The 12,273-nt window shown below is 43.5% G+C and overlaps 2 protein-coding genes across 3 annotated transcripts; one reads left to right on the plus strand and one right to left on the minus strand.

Annotated features, from left to right (window-relative positions):
- Positions 1-21: 21 nt before the first annotated feature.
- On the plus strand, positions 22-6,390 carry crtac1a (cartilage acidic protein 1a). 2 transcript variants are annotated; one of them, XM_086119133.1, is made up of 14 exons: positions 22-134; positions 498-703; positions 798-994; positions 1,748-1,884; positions 1,964-2,120; positions 2,191-2,325; positions 2,752-2,888; positions 2,967-3,103; positions 4,207-4,289; positions 4,413-4,513; positions 4,585-4,753; positions 5,855-6,000; positions 6,077-6,116; positions 6,195-6,390. In XM_086119133.1, the coding sequence occupies exons 2-14, from the start codon at positions 507-509 to the stop codon at positions 6,200-6,202; spliced, it is 1,644 nt and encodes a 547-aa protein (XP_085975259.1). In that variant the 5' UTR covers positions 22-134; positions 498-506; the 3' UTR covers positions 6,203-6,390. The 2 variants fall into 2 exon arrangements, with proteins under 2 accessions (XP_085975259.1, XP_085975260.1); XM_086119134.1 differs by having other exon boundaries at positions 45-266.
- Positions 6,391-6,948: 558 nt separating this feature from the next.
- Positions 6,949-11,719, minus strand: golga7ba (golgin A7 family, member Ba). The gene is made up of 5 exons (XM_086119144.1): positions 11,588-11,719; positions 8,576-8,701; positions 8,297-8,449; positions 8,119-8,220; positions 6,949-8,006 (listed from the first exon to the last, which is right to left on the minus strand). Exons 1-5 carry the CDS (start codon positions 11,597-11,599, stop codon positions 7,923-7,925), a joined length of 477 nt encoding a protein of 158 aa, XP_085975270.1. The 5' UTR covers positions 11,600-11,719; the 3' UTR covers positions 6,949-7,922.
- Positions 11,720-12,273: the final 554 nt, after the last annotated feature.

Raw genomic sequence — 12,273 nt, forward strand, 5'->3', positions numbered from 1 at the left:
GGTTCCACTCTTTCATAAACCCCATATAGTACAGTTGTGTAATCTGTCGCTCACGCATCATCGCTGGTGAAAATCTGAGCATAATCTGTTTTATCTCCACTCACGGATAGATCTGACAGGTGGCCAGTAGGAATGTATGTTACGTTTTTTGTTTTTATTTTATTGACTGCACGAGGCTCCTTTGGAAAATGAAGATTCTTCATTTATACGATAATCTAATTTGATAATTGTCAATTGTGATCCAATTTGATTTTACTACAGCAGAGGTAGGCAGGCGTATAGACCAACTACAGTACGACAGAGGCGGGCAGGCGTGCATGCGATGAAAACGTCAATGTTTGAATGCCAGAGTTAAGCACATTTTTCAAACTTTAGCATTGTGTAATGTTGCAAGACATGTCATGTGTGTTGTATTTCATGGATGACGCGTTTCTCTCAGGCTTTGTAGTGAGCACCTCTGAAGAATGATCATTCATACTTTCTCTTTGTATCACCAGAATACAGAAATGCGGGCGACAGGATTGTTGGTCCTTCTGATCGTACTGTGGGAGAAATCCCACTCTCAGAATGGTGAACCAATGTTCCAGGAAGTTACACAGACCATCCTTCCTACTGACAGGCTGCACAATCCAACACAGCTCAACTATGGGATGGCAGTTACAGACGTGGATGGTGATGGCGACCTCGAAGTAGTGGTGGCTGGGTGAGTGAAAGGGGTTTGAAGCTGAAAGGCTGACTGGTAAATAATGGCAGTGTGTCTGTATCTGGATTGCTCACAATTTTCATTCTACCTTCAGATACAATGGGCCGAACCTGGTGTTGAAATACGACCATACTCAGAATAAACTGGTAAACATTGCTGTCGATGACAGTACCTCACCTTATTATGCACTGAGGGATGTTGCTGGGAACGCTATTGGGGTCACGGCCTGTGATGTGGATGGAGATGGACGGGAGGAAATCTACTTCCTCAACACAAATAATGCCTACTCTGGTACATGTAATTATTAATCGCTCATCAATCCATTTTCTATAGTCCTTCATCCTCATAAGGGTTGTAAGTGAGCTAGAGCCAATTACAACTGACTCTTGGGCGAAAGGCAGGCAACACCCTGGACTGGTCGCCAGTCAATTGCATGGCACATCCACAACCATTCACACCTACGGAAAATTTAGAGCAGTGGACAAACTTTTGTGCTCAAGGGCCATATTTTTAAAACAGACAGATGGGCCAGGTCAAAGGTCAGACCCTTAAATGAGGTACAAGAAAATAGTTACATGTGTATATATTATACTGTATGTAAAATATTCTTCTTCATGAATATATATACAGTATGGCGGCCCGGTGACCCAGTGGTTAGCACGTCAACCTCACACTGCAGAGGTACCGGGTTCAATTCTAACTCCGGCCTCCCTGTCTGGAGTTTTCATGTTCTCCCCGGGCCTGTGTGGGTTTTCTCCGGGTACTCCGGTTTCCTCCCACATTCCAAAAACATGCATGGCAGGCTGATTGAACACTCTGAATTGTCCCTAGGTGTGAGTGTGAGCGTGGATGGTTGTTCATCTCTGTGTGCCCTGCGATTGGCTGGCAACCGGTTCAGGGTGTCCCCCGCGTACTGTACGAAGACGGTTGGGATAGGCTTCAGCACCCCCGCGACCCTTGTGAGGATAAGTAGATCGGAAAATGGATGGATGGATGAATAGATATATATTTCGCATGCAGAAAATAAATTGACAATTATTGCAGGACGCGCCACTTACTTTGACAAGCTCTTCAAATTTCGTAACGGTCGCTTTGAGGATCTGCTCAGTGACGAACTCAATGTGCACCGTGGTGTTGCCAGCCGCATGGCTGGGCGTTCTGTGGCATGCGTCGACAGAAAGGTTAGTGGCACTCCACCTCGCACGTTTCCTCCTGATCTTCTTTTCAAACCATGCCTGCTTCTTACATGTGTTCCTTAAGGGAACAGGTCGCTACTCAGTCTACGTGGCAAACTACGCCAGCGGCAACGTCGGACCGCACGCACTCTTAGAGATGGACGTGGCTGCCAGTGATGTAGCAAATGGCGTTATCGCCCTGTCTGATGTCGCTGTCACGGCTGGAGTCAATAAACTCACAGGTCTGAAAATGAATGTGTGATGTTTTGAACTTTCGAGGGACTTTTGATTCACAGTGTCATTTTGATGCAGGTGGACGCGGGGTTGTGGTTGGACCCATCCTCAGCGATACAAAGTCTGATGTTTTCTGTGACAATGAAGGAGGACCCAACTTCCTGTTCAAGAACAATGGAGATGGGACTTTCATTGACATTGCCAGGCAAGCAGGTGATAACGACTGAAAACGAGGTTGACTTTGGGTGCAACTTCATTTCCTTTTCATAGCTACACTTCAGTGGTTAATATGGTTAAGCTGTGGGAAAATGACAAGTTCTCCCATTCTCGCTGGGTTTTCTGCTGATAGTCCATCATTCTCCCACATTACAAAAACATGCACGTTAGTTCATTGAAAATTCAAAATTGTACGTGTGGGGAATGTGAGTGTGAATGTCTGTTTGTCTAAATGTGCCCTGCGATTGGCTCTTGACCCATCCAGCGTCTTAAAAAATCAGCTGGGATAGACACCAGCTCACCCACAACCCAAATGAGAACAAGAACATTGTTTGATGGAAGAATGGCACCTCCAAGGTTCAAGTCCAATGTTCTCTTTGCAAAAATGTGAATTATAGCTTGACTCTGTGTTGACCCATCAAGGTGTGGAGGACAGAAACCAACATGGTCGAGGAGTAGCACTGGCTGATTTCAATGGTGATGGGAAGACAGACATTGTCTATGGTAACTGGAACGGCCCCCACAGGCTCTACCTGCAGGGCAGCAACTCAAATTTCAGGGTAAGTAAGGAGTATTGGACAGTGGAGTGAACCGTGAAGTTGAAAAAGCGCTGAATTTGACAAATGTCCTCCTTGCAGAACATCGCAACTGCAGTATTTGCCTCCCCCTCTCCGATTCGCACAGTTATAGCAGCTGACTTTGACAATGATGGGACGCTTGAAGTGTTTTTCAACAATATTGCCTACAGAGGCAATGCCCCCAACAGGCTCTTCGGGTGAGTCCAAATGTTCAATTAAAAGAGGTATCCAACATTTACTAATTTAATACATACTGTAAGTCTCTATTTTAAGTTGTTACGGCTATCAATAATATCACAGTGCTGCCCTCATTGACATATTAAAAACATCATTTATGCAGTATAAAACTGAAGAAGAGGGAACTCGAGTTCTAAACTTTTTTGTCGTTTTATTTGAAAAAATACATATTTCTCTCATAATACTTAACAAGGTGGGTGGTGGAGCCATTGGTTGCTACGATATCTTTGCTGTCCACGGGTATCCGTGCGAGTCCACTTTGACCTGTGCAATTATTTTCGTGTCTTTTCTTGACATTCAGTGTCACAAATGATGGTGAAAAGCCATCCATCCATCCATCCATTTTCCGAACCGCTTAATCCTCACTAGGGTCGCGGGGGATGCTGGAGCCTACCCCAGCTGTCTTCGGGCAGTAGGCGGGGGACACCCTGAATCGGTTGCCAGCCAATCGCAGGGCACACAGAGACAAACAACCATCCACGCTCACATTCACACCTAGGGACAATGCTAGAGAGTTCAATCAGCCTGCCATGCATGTTTTTGGAATGTGGGAGGAAACCGGAGTACCCGGAGAAAACCCACGCAGGCCCGGGGAGAACATGCAAACTCCACACAGGGAGGCCGGAGCTGGAATCGAACCCGGTACCTCTGCACTGTGAAGTCGACGTGCTAACCACTGGACTACCGGGCCGCCCTTGTGAAAAGCCAGTCACCCTTAATTATTTTATATTATATTAAAAGAGTTTCAAAAACGTTGGTGACCCCTGCTCATTATTGTCGATAGTTAATGTAAACGTGAGCAATAAGCAGTACACAAAATGAAACGGTTTTGCTGTGTGTATACAAATAATGGGATACACATGGTTGTCATCTCACAGCTATAATACAACATGAAACTAATGCAAAACAGGGGAAAGAGACATCCTGTTAAAAAGTAAAAATTGTCACATTATCAGCAACATTATCAATATTTTATGTGGTTTGATCAGAAGAGGTAACAATACGATTCATTGCCATAACAGGATTATTCCGGCTCTACTTTTGACTGTGTGTGTGTTTGTAGGGTGTCAAGAAGAGCGAATGCTGACCCTTTAATCCAAGAACTTCATGTGGGAGATGCTGCAGAGCCTCAAGGCAGAGGAACAGGTCTAAAACAAAATATTACTAGGCCGCATTCTGTATTTTCCCCATAGTTTTTCGGTGTCGCAACTGTTCATCTCACACACACGGTAAGCTTGTTTTGTAGATTTCGTTGCCTTTTTTCAACAGGCGGCACCGTGACTGATCTCGATGGAGACGGTCAGTTGGACCTTCTGCTGGCACACGGAGAGAGTTCAGCGCAACCAATCTCTGTCTTCAAAGTCACGCAGGTGTGCGGGTGTTTGTTTATGATCGACTCACCCGGTCTGTTTTGATCCTAACCTGTCACCGCGGTTCTCAGGGCTCGACAAATAAATGGCTTCGAGTCATCCCTCGTACACAGTTTGGCTCGTACGCACGAGGTGCTAAGGTAACAGTCTTCACCAAGAAGAGTGGAGCTCATACACGCATCATTGACGGAGGATCCGGGTACCTGTGTGAAATGGAACCCGTTGCTCATTTTGGTTTAGGTAAGAGTGCTGTAATGACTTGAAATGAAGCCAATTCAACATGGGCCATTAATATGTTGTTTGTTGAGCCATGAAGGCATTCAGACTTTTAAAGCTCGGAGAAAAGAGTCTGTCATCTTACCTTAACTAAGACGAGTTGAAATGAAATCAATGTTTTCTCACGGTATTACTGAAGTGTTAACCCTTTCATGCACTGTGTAACCTGATAGCATGATAAGCTGTCAACTGTAGTAACGGCTGCCCCTGAAAAGGTTAAATTATAAGACACCAATAACAGAACAAATAAGCCATTGGATTCAGAAAGTATAAAACATCTGAAAATATAACACAACGATAACAGAAGAAATTAATACTATTTCAAACATAGCAATAAAAATCAAATCCATCCATCCATTCTCTGTATGGCTTATCTTCACTGCGGTAGTGGGTGTGCTGGAGCCGAGAATAGTTAAAACAGCTAATAAGATGAAGTTAGGTGAATCTCATTGATAGAGCTCATCCATCCATCCATTTTCCGATCCGCTTTATCCTCACAAAGGTCGCGGGGGCGTGCTGGAGCCCATCCCATCTTCGGGCAGTAGGCGGGGGACACCCTGAACCGGTTGCCAGCCAATTGCAGTGATCGAGCTTTAAAAATCTTAAGTGTTTTAAATTGAAAACAATACACAAATACTTTGTCATTTGACTTTTTAGTGCAATAGTTGCAAATAAGTGAAGAGAAATAATATATTTAAGCTCAGCCAGCCTTTGAATCATGAATCAGGATTTATCCCAGTGCTTAAAAAAAAAAAAAAAAGGGTGTCTTAGGTTTGACATGGCGAAAACCTCTGAAGTCACTGGGACGTTGAGTGTTCGCCTCACTGTGTCAAAATACACCTAAATGCCATACGTCCCTTGTAATTTACTAAATAGACACAAAATACCCTGTAAAATTACAGTTATAAATAAATGCAAAAAAGGGTCTTGGTGCACACCAACAAAGAGTTAGTGAATAGCTTGGCAGTTCTCACAAAAGTGCTCAATGCTTTTAAATTCTACTTTCCAGTATTAATAATAATTGCAAAATATTGTTGCGTGTGATATTGTGGTGATGATTTTTAGGAAACGATGATGTGTTGGTGTTGGAGGTCTCTTGGCCTGATGGTAGCTTCATCACACGTGTCCTTCAGCCTGCCGAGATGAAATCAGCGGTGGAAGTAGCATATCCTAGGGACGCAGAATTGTCTACGCTTGCCAATGACACAGAGGTAGACGTTATCCTTTTCAATTCACTTTGTCTTTCTTTCAAATGTAAATACTGTACTATCTCCTTTTTTTTCCCAGTGTGGTCAAGGCTTTACGGTGAAGAATGGCCGCTGTAGAGGTAGGCCTTTTTTTCCAGTTAAGTTATTCAATTTCAAGTAATTTTTTTCTTAATTTTCTTTTTTTCATGTTTTTACAGGCATCTGAGGATGTTTTTCATACGATCCACCTTGCCTTGCCAAGCCATGTTTTTATTCTCTATGATGAGTAGTCTTCTTTTTTTTTATGTTATTGCACTTGGAAATGTTTAGAATGTTCATTAATCATGAGAACAGTATTACCGTCTTACTTCATAATGTCATGACAAATTCCTGAAATAAAAAGGTTACAATCAACCTGCCGGGCGCTTGTCATTTCATGATCACATGCCCCTGTGTCGGTCTTTCTTGATGTTTTCGTCCTCCTACGTGTTCTTGCTGCCCTCCATCTCAGCACTGGCTTCTTTTTTCAGTATCCACGCCACTTCCAGCTCACGGTTGAAGGCCTCCAATTTTCAGATGGTTTTATTCCTGTTCATCTGGCAGACCTGAGAAGCCTCTAGACTTGAAGGCGGCAATTATACAAGAAGATATTTTTCCACCTTTGCATGTTCTCTTGAGTCATGTCCTGGTGTACGTTTTGTGCATCAATGTGAAGTGGGTGTGTCTCAGTTTTACTATTATTAACAAGCTACATGAAGGGAAGACTCATGTCCCCCAAAGGTCACGTAAATTTGGTTCTATTTTAACTCCCCTGTTAATTATATGCTCCGTCTACTGTATTCACTACTGTGGTGGCATTTGCGTTAAAAAAAAAAAAATGTTCAATGACCATACATTTTTACTTGCTGTTCATAAAATCTGCAAAAAATGTTGGACAGAGAAAAATAAAGGCAAGTGAATGCATTTGTGATTAAATTGTATTTATTTGACAGCTGTCATTATCACTTCATTTCCATGTGTATCAAACAATTAAGCTGCACCAACGTTTGAGTCTGAACAAAAATGTCACCGACATAATTGAGACATTCGCATGAATGAGCCCCTTTTTGGCAAATATTTGTCTTTGGAGGTTTGGTCAGGTCACTATTTTGCAGACTGAATGTGTAATTCAACATATGACAGGAAGACAATTTGAGTAGGTACTACTTTGTCTCACATGCTCATCCTTGCTACTACGTTCCTTGCATAAATAACATTTGGGAAGAATTGATCTTAATCAGACAAACAGGTTTTATTTTAAACACCTGTGAATTTAGTCAATTATAGGCCTTGTATGTTGAAAATGGAAGACTTGCTACATTACATACATGGTTGAATGTCATTCATCTGCTACGAGACAACGTGATACAGTGTCTTGATATTATCTGGACTCGGTTTTGATCTATAGCATCGAGATCTAGGAAAGGTTGGGTGATATGTACAGTATACTCACACTTTTATGTCAAAGCCACGTATAAATTATTTAAAAGCCGGTGTGATTGTGCCTGGTTAGTTATTTTGAATGTCGGTCTACTTCCAGTTTAATTTCTCACAAGTTTTGTGGTTTGAATACATCTACTTGCTTCAGTCCTCTCACGTGTGAGATAACACATAACTAAAATAAAAAAATACAGAAAGAAAACTAAGTCCAATCACATCAAAAATAACCAGTAATTCATTTCAACGAATGACTAAAGTGCACATTATGCATGTTCGAAATGCCTTATAACTACCGATAATGTAAACGCAGCTGAGGAGAAACACGTCTTTCTTAGGTAACATCTTGTGGGCTCTTTGTGTTAGCAAAGTGAAGCCATGGAAACAGGTAGGAACGGTTCAAATGTCCAAAAGTTCTTCTCGAGGGTGATGAGTGATCAGAGGGACATTGTTTTGCCAGATGTACCCAGTCATCGAGCTGTGCTGCTGGACACAGAGCTGCTCCCTGAGCTGCAGCCGCTGGAGCCCCTGTCTTCATAGATGGAAATCTCTATCTGGGGAAGGTCGTTAGGGACTGAGAGCGTGTCACAAGGGCACGCTTATATTAAGTCGCAATCGTTCCAGTTCTTGAATACATGCACATGGACAAACAATGAGTAAGGATACAACTCGCATTCCCCTCTCGATGGGATCAGTAATGAGCAGACCCCTGGGAGCATAGATCTTTTCATTCTGCTCCTGAATGTACTTGGCAATCTTCTTCAACACCTGCAGCGGAGCAAATTGTTTTTTTTGGGGGGGGGGGGGGGGAACACAGATGAAATGTTCAGAAACCTTTTTTCACCTTCTCATAGCGTGTCTCCATGCAGAGGAAGATAAGATATGCTGTGGCGCAGGCCAGACAGCCTTCCAGGTAAGACTGGCCTCCGATCTTTTCTGCTTCTGTGTAGTAGTTATTGAGGGTTTTCACGGTGTCCTCAAATAGAGTTCGTTCAATCTGCGCACATGAACAGATCAATGAATAGAATCAATGAATTTTGTTGAATGCAAAATATTGTGCAGCGCAGAAGTCAATGGACAACATAACATGTAAGGTGCACACAAAGATATCATATGCTCTCACCCTGCTCTCAAGCTCAGAGGGGAACTTGGTCTGGAACTTGCAGGTGGTTCCCTCACTGTAGTCTCTCTGGATGAAGACTTTGTTGGCCAGGGATGCACTGTGCCTCAACTCCTGTAAATTGTGGAACTAAGGAAGAGAAATCACATGTGCCCGTGCTCAGGGTTCATTCTGTTTTATACTGGGAATCAACAACTCAGCTCATAAGATGCAAAACCTTTGCTACAATGTTAGAACCGGGCGAGTGAGTTGCAATTACATTTACTCACTAACCATCCATCCATTTTCTAATCCACTTATCCTCACAAGGGTCGTGGGCGTGCTGGAGCCTATCCGAGCTGTCTTCGGCCAGTCGCCGGGGGACACGCTGAACTGGTTGCCAGCCAATCGCAGGGCACTCATAGACGAACAACCGTTCGCGCTCACAATCACAACTCGGGACAATTTAGAGTGTTCCATCAAATTGCCACGCATGCTTTTGGAATGTGGGAGGAAACTGGAGTACCCAGAGAAAACCCATACGCAGGTATGTGGAGAACATGCTTTCAGATACAACCACGATGGCTTCAAATAAAAAGAGATCAACATGTAATTGAAGTAGACTAATTTATGATGTTTGACACAAAAGTGACATTTGGATATCACAACCATTTTATAATACACCACCGTACACCAATGATGTCTTTCATACTGCAGTGCACACTCACTAGAACAGATTGTACACATATACCTGTATTTCTACACTAAGTGTATGTGCGTACCATATGATACTTGCTCTTGAGCGATCATTAGGATGTTGTGTTCTTCGACGTGATCTTTTAAACAGTTCCCATGGGAAGGACGCCTCTACTTCTCTCTTATTTCACCAGTTCAGGAGAACTGTGTGCAAATAGTAGCTGTTGTTTTGGTCTTCTAACGCGTGTAGGATGTTATAGGAGAGGCAGACAGTGCATGATTATCCATTTGGGCTCCGCAAGGTGCTGGAGAGAAGCCCAGCGTTGGATACATTATCCTTAGCTGTCACTTCCACTCTCTCTCTCTCTCTCTCTCTCTCTCTCTACTAGGAACAAAAGCTCAAGGCATGTTATGGCATATTGTGAAGCCAGTGAGGTCATGCAAAATGTGGGGTTTCACAAAATATTTTTTTCAATGTAGTTTGTGCTTTAATGTTCTATATCATCCATCCATCCATTTTCCGAACCGCTTGATCCTCACTAGGGTCGCGGTGGGTGCTGGAGCCTATCCCAGCCGTCTTCGGGCACTAGCCGGGGGACACCGTGAATCAGTTGCCAGCCAATCGCAGGGCACACAGAGATGAACAACCATCCACGCCCACACTCACACCTAGGGACAATTTAGAGCGTCCAATCAACCTGCCATGCATGTTTTTGGAATGTGGGAGGAAACCGGAGCACCCGGAGATAACCCACGCAGGCCCGGGGAGAACATGCAAACTCCACACAGGGAGGCCGGAGCTGGAATCGAACCCGGTACCTCTGCACTGTGAAGCCAACGTGCTAACCACTGGACTACCGGGCCGCTGTTCTATATCAGTGATTCCCAAATCGTGTATTATGGGAGATTATCAGGTGTGCCGTGGGAAATGACACAATTTCACTTAATAGGCCCGAAAAAGATGTATTCACAACTAATATTCTTTATTTGTTCCTCGATGTATGCCAGCGACATAGTGAAAGGCAGAACAATTGAATGCTCACTCTTCCGCAATATGGCAGAAGATAAGGCTGAGTGATTTATATTTCGTTTTCTGATTGAAATGTTCATTTTTCCGACAACACAAATGGGAAAGCCAAAGCTGTTTTTTAGTGCTCTTATCCCACGGATATACAGTACATATGAACGGATTAACTATGCCACTTACTCGCCGCAGCAAGAAGCGACATCACTGGCAGCCATCTTGCGTTTCCATTTGTGTAGCGCGCCAAACTTGAATGCATTGATTTCTCCGCAAAGTTTCGACGTGATTTTCTGTCAAAATGCCACAGTGTGTGCCTTAAGGTTGCACCAATAAATCTGGCAGAAACGCTACATGCACATTAAATCAGTTAAGAATGTGATTGTAACTTTTCTCTTAAAGGTTTATCTCCTCCCTGTCCCTGCTCTGGTGGTGCTCGCTGTGAACATCACAACTGGGTGCCGTGCCTGTCCACCATCTCTCTAACAGCGCAAATCCTGGGGCTGACATCTGACGCTCATACCTGGGCCCTGCATCACTGTGTAAGGCATCTTGGCCACCCACCTGAACGTCCTGGTAAAGCCCCCTGTGCTTGGCGACCTGGCTGCCCTCCTCCCATCTGATGTCTCAAAAGCCCACCAGACTGGTCTCCAGGGGCTGGACTCTTACACCCGCTTTAGTGTCCTTGCCCTTGCATTATTAAGAGTAATCACTTTTGATTTTCTGTCATATTTGTAGGTGTTACTGCACATAAGTGAATATTGTTGCAAATCTTGATTTGAAAAAAAATCTGAATTGAAACAAAATTGTAATATCTGCCAATAAAATTGCAAGTACATCTTCTACTACACTCGTGTGCCGTGAGATTGGTCGATAGTCATCTAACCTCGAAAGAAAAAATGTGGCCTCTGTCCGTGGTGCTGAAACTGTTACGTACGGATGCGTCCACTCTTGGGACGCTGTCATCGGATTATGTGGACGCTCAACGCATAAAAGCACCCCGCTTAACATTTAGGCGAGGTTTGCGTTTATTAAAACGACGTGCAATATCCGCTTGCATTCAGAACAGCTGAGTTAGCCTTCCTGTTTGACAAGGTTGGTAAGAGTAGAAAACAATGATATTTGGGCGAAACTAGCCAAGTTAAAAGGAGAATGCCCTCGCGTGTCCTGATTCCACTAACACCGCGTTGGCTTGTTGGTTCCAACCGTGTCCAGTCTACGAGATCAGACGCAGACGTTATTTTGTCCGCAAATGTTGCTGGCAGTGGCTACGCTGAGCATTAAAAAGCAGGATAAGGAGCACATCGTGCCAGTCTTACCTCAGTCGCCATGTTGCTGTTCGAGACCCGCGTGTGCTGACGATTGACACGGGACAGATTAAATGATGGGGGAGGGGCTAGTCAGCAGCGCTATATGCTTTTATTTATCTGGACGTTAACTAAATCCCAGTGACGTCAGTCATCTACAGATGTTCACATTTTGCTCTGTTATCAATGGTAAGGTGGCATGTTGTTTTAAGATGGTCAATCAATGTGTTGGGTATTAAGACAACAACAACAACAATAATAATAACAATAATAATCATAATAATAACGATAATAATGCACTCTTTATAGGCATGAATGGGAATGTTTTGTTTTTTTATGTGTCCTGAAACTGGCTGTCAAATTCAGGGTGTATCCTGCTTCTCGGTCAAGGTCAGCTAGGATATGCTCCAACTCACCCATACTCAAGTAAGAGCGCTATGGAGGATGAAGGATCAGAATTAATAGCCCATGAGTGGGAACTGAACAGGCCTGTGTACTATGGCCACAATATTATAAGAAGCAGTGACCTACATTTACAACATACAATCTAAGATTTGTTCCATTATATTGCACTTGCCCCCGACAGTCTAGTCAGAAACAAGAAGCTCACAGCATTGTGAGCTTCTTGTTTGACGTTAAAATGCATAACTTAATAAACAGTGGCCATGTGGCAAGAATGTGTTTGCAGATTGAAGCAA

The sequence above is a fragment of the Hippocampus guttulatus genome, chromosome 9, assembly GCF_054856545.1.
Source record: "Hippocampus guttulatus isolate MCC_2025c chromosome 9, RoL_Hgut_1.0, whole genome shotgun sequence".
Classification (NCBI taxonomy): domain Eukaryota; kingdom Metazoa; phylum Chordata; class Actinopteri; order Syngnathiformes; family Syngnathidae; genus Hippocampus; species Hippocampus guttulatus.

What these genes read in the sequence shown, in the direction of transcription:
- crtac1a (XM_086119133.1), top strand. Translation starts at nt 507, where the DNA reads ATGCGGGCGACAGGATTGTTGGTCCTTCTGATCGTACTGTGGGAGAAA. An exon ending in TGGAGTCAATAAACTCACAG is followed by an intron (nt 2,121 to 2,190) that starts GTCTGAAAATGA and finishes ATTTTGATGCAG; the next exon opens with GTGGACGCGGGGTTGTGGTT. An exon ending in TGACATTGCCAGGCAAGCAG is followed by an intron (nt 2,326 to 2,751) that starts GTGATAACGACT and finishes TGACCCATCAAG; the next exon opens with GTGTGGAGGACAGAAACCAA.
- golga7ba (XM_086119144.1), bottom strand. An exon ending in CCTCTGAGCTTGAGAGCAGG is followed by an intron (nt 8,450 to 8,575) that starts GTGAGAGCATAT and finishes TCATGTGCGCAG; the next exon opens with ATTGAACGAACTCTATTTGA. An exon ending in TCGAGAGGGGAATGCGAGTT is followed by an intron (nt 8,007 to 8,118) that starts GTATCCTTACTC and finishes GACCTTCCCCAG; the next exon opens with ATAGAGATTTCCATCTATGA.